Source organism: Eimeria mitis, genomic scaffold, assembly GCF_000499745.2.
Source record: "Eimeria mitis Houghton genomic scaffold, Emh_scaff824, whole genome shotgun sequence".
NCBI classification, from domain to species: Eukaryota; Apicomplexa; class Conoidasida; order Eucoccidiorida; family Eimeriidae; genus Eimeria; species Eimeria mitis.
Window position 1 is genome coordinate 9,112 of NW_013576052.1, and position 3,246 is coordinate 12,357.

Genomic DNA, 3,246 nt, shown 5'->3' on the forward strand with positions numbered 1-3,246 from the left:
CTGCTGTTCCTTGATCTGCTGCTGCATTTGTCGATGTATATGCATCTGCAGCTGTTCTTCTTGCTGCTGCAGCAGCAGCAGCATCTGCTCCTGCTCCCGCTGCTGCTGCTGCTGCTGCTGCTGCTGCTGCTGCTGCGGGTGCTTCAGGGTTGCGTGTCTTAGTGTAGCTACAGCATCGTAGGTAGTGACGGGCAGCCGCAGGGCCTCAGCCTCGGGCCTGACGTCATAGCTGCTGCGGTCGCGGTCTGTGCTGCTGCTGCTGCTGCTGCTGCTGCTGCTGCTGCGGTGGTTGCTGCTGCTCCGGTGGTTGCTGCTGCTGCTGCTGCTGTTGCTGCTGCTTATAAAGATACCAGGAGACATACGCTGGACGTCTCTATACGTCTGTGTTGCATACCTGTATCGCTGCGTTTTCCATTGCTGCTGCTGCTGCTGCAGTTGCTGCTGCTGCTGCTGCTGCTGCTGCTGCTGCTGCTGCTGTCGTTGCTGATGAAGCACATGGCGGGCTGCTGCTGCTGTTGCTTCTGCTGCTGCTGCTGCTGCTGAAAGGCCGCAGCCATAGAACATAGTAGCAGCAGAATGCATCCCGCAAGAAGGCATGCAAGCGTTGCTGCTGCAGTTGCTGCTGCAGTTGCTGCTGCTGTTGCTGCAGCTGTTGCTGTTGCTGCTGCTGCTGCTGCAGTTGTTGCTGCTCAGCGGCAGCTGCGAATGCAGCCCCCCCATGGTGGGGGGTAAGGTGACTCTAAGAGGGACGTCATCGTCCATCTGCTGCTGGTGTTGCTGCAGCAGCAGCATCTGCTGCTGCTGCTGCTGCTGCTGCTGCTGCTGCTGCTGGTATCCTCTTACACCAGGAGAGAAGTCCGGCTGCGCCTGCAGCGGCAGGCTGCTGCTGCTAATTATTTCAGAGGAAGCAAATTCGCTGCTAAAGATATTATATGCTGGAGCAGCAGCAGCAGCAGCAGGAGCCTGTGCTGCTGCTGCTGCTGCTGCTGCTGCTGCTGCTGGAGCAGCAGCAGCAGCAGCAAAATCTCCTTCTGTTTCGTTCTTAGAATCGTCCTGCAGCAGCTCGCCCCCCTCTCCGTCACACTCTGCTGCTGCTGTTGCTGCTGCTGTTGCTGTTGCTGCTGCTGCAGCAGCAGCAGCGTGTGCGATGGTCTCGCTGCTGCTGCTGTTTCTGCTGCTGAGGGCCCCTTGGTGGTTGTGGTGGGGTTGTTGTTGCTGCTGCGTTTTGTTTTGTTTGTTATAGGGAGAAGGAAGAGGAGCTTCGAGGGGAGAAGCGCATGCAGTACTACCCTCTTCTTCTGCTGCTGCTGCTGCTGCTGCTGCTGCTGCTGCTGCTGCTGCTGTTGTAGGGGTAGAGGAGCAGAGCTTGTCTTTTAGTTGAGCTGCTGTTGAGTCTTGGATTGCTGCTGGTTGCTGCTGCTGCTGTTGCTGCTGCTGTTGCAGCAGCAGCAGCTGATGGTACTCATGGTGCTGCAGCTGCAGCTGCTGCAGCTGCATTAGCTGCTGCTGCTGCTGCTGCTGCTGCTGCAGTTGCTGCTGCACATAGAAGCTGCTGCTCTCTCCATATACAGCCAACGGCCTGCAGCAGCTATCCTCATACAGAAAGCTCCCCGGCAGCATAGCAGCACAGGAAGGGTAGCTGAGGAGACTGAGGCCTTCATCTCCTGCTGCTGCTGCTGCTGCTGCTGCTGCTGCTGCTGCTGAGGCGAAGTGCTGCTGCTGCTGCTGCTGCTGCTGCAGGGGAGAGTAGGGATACGCCAGAGGGAAGCCTGGATGGGGCCCGTACAGAGAGGGGCCCCGATGCTGTATATGCTGCTGCAGCNTGCTGCTGCAGCTGCTGCTCTGCTTGCTCCTGCAGGTATAGCTGCTGGTGCAGCTGCTGCTGCTGTATATGATGCAGCTGCTGCTGCTGCAGATGCTGCAGCTGCTGCTGCTGCTGCTGTAGTTTCTGCAACTGCAGCTGCTGCTGCAGCGGCAGATCCCTGTCGGCCATCGACTGCGCCAGCTACACCGTCTAGGGTTTAGGGTTTAGGGTTTAGGGTTTATCTGAAAGAGAAAAGTAAAATAAAACCTTTCGTCTTCAGTTCTGTTTGTAGGGCCTCTGCTGCTGCTGCGCTGCTGCTGTTGCGTACCAGGCTGCCGCCGCCTGTGCTGCTGCTGCTGCTGCTGCTGCTGCTGCTGCTGCTGTCGTTGCTGCTGCTGCTGCTGCTGCTGCTGCAGGTAATGGGCCTTATTTCACCTCAGCAGATGCATAGATGTATGAAACTTGTTTTATTTAATTATTTTTTCTACAGAAGATAAACATAAAAGAAGAAAAATAACACAAAGAAGCAATCGAAGCACAAACAGCAGCAGCTGCGGCTGGCACGACCAGCGGTCTCGGCCTGCTGCTGCTGCTGCTGCTGCTGCTGCTGCTGCTGCGTTTGCTGCTGTTGCTGCTGTTGCTGCTATGTTATTTATAGCTAATTAATATATATAAAATAAAAGCAAAGAGGAAATAGAAGGCTGTTCAGGCCTCCCCTTGCTGCCGCTGCTGCACGTGCAGTAGTAGCAGCACCAGATGCTGCTGCTGCTGCTGCTGCTGCTGCTGCTGCTGCCCCCGCTCCTGGCCCCGTCGCTGCTGTTGTTGCAGCTGCTGCTAGGAGGGTTACATGCGCTGCAGCACAGAAACAAGCAGCAGCAGAAGCAGTAATCCTCCTTTGTGGTTCATTACTTACTCTCTAGGGTTTAGGGTTTAGGGTTTAGGGTTTAGGGTTTAGGTGCCGGCTAGCCAGCAGCTCCCGCTCCCGTGGTCCCGATACACTAGGAATAGCGAGTGTTGTGAGGGTTTAGGGTTTAGGGTTTAGGGTTTAGGAGTATTCAGCCGCAGGCACGAGGTGTATAGACACCGCAGCGCCAGCACAGCAACCCAAGACAGCCACCAAGCCGGGGTCACCTGCGACGGCTAGCTAGCTAGCTAGCTAGCTAGCTAACTAGCTAGTCAGCTAGCTAGCTAGCCAGTGGGCTAGCTACTCAGCGAGCCAGCCAGCTAGCTAGCTAGCCATAGGTCTAAGCAGCTAGCCGCCGCAGATAGCTAGCTCTCCCCCTGTACAGCCAGATAGCTAGCTAGCCAGCCAGCTAGCTAGCTAGCTAGCTAGCTACATGCTGGGTGGTCCGCCTCAGTGCATGCATGGAGCAACGGAGAGGAGGCAGCAGCAGGTTTGCTGTTTTTTTTTTTGTTTTTTTTTTTTTTTCCTTGTCTCCGTT

The 3,246-nt window shown here is 56.1% G+C and overlaps 1 protein-coding gene across 1 annotated transcript in view; it reads right to left on the reverse strand.

Moving 5' to 3' along the window:
• Positions 1-1,993, reverse strand: part of EMH_0023160 (uncharacterized protein) — a gene marked incomplete at both ends in the record, with an annotated part of 3,193 nt that extends 1,200 nt beyond the window's left edge. The window contains 4 exon segments of the mRNA XM_013502079.1: positions 1-167; positions 395-1,734; positions 1,787-1,820; positions 1,824-1,993. Of these exon segments, the coding sequence (XP_013357533.1) occupies positions 1-167; positions 395-1,734; positions 1,787-1,820; positions 1,824-1,993 (1,711 nt within the window).
• Positions 1,994-3,246: the final 1,253 nt, after the last annotated feature.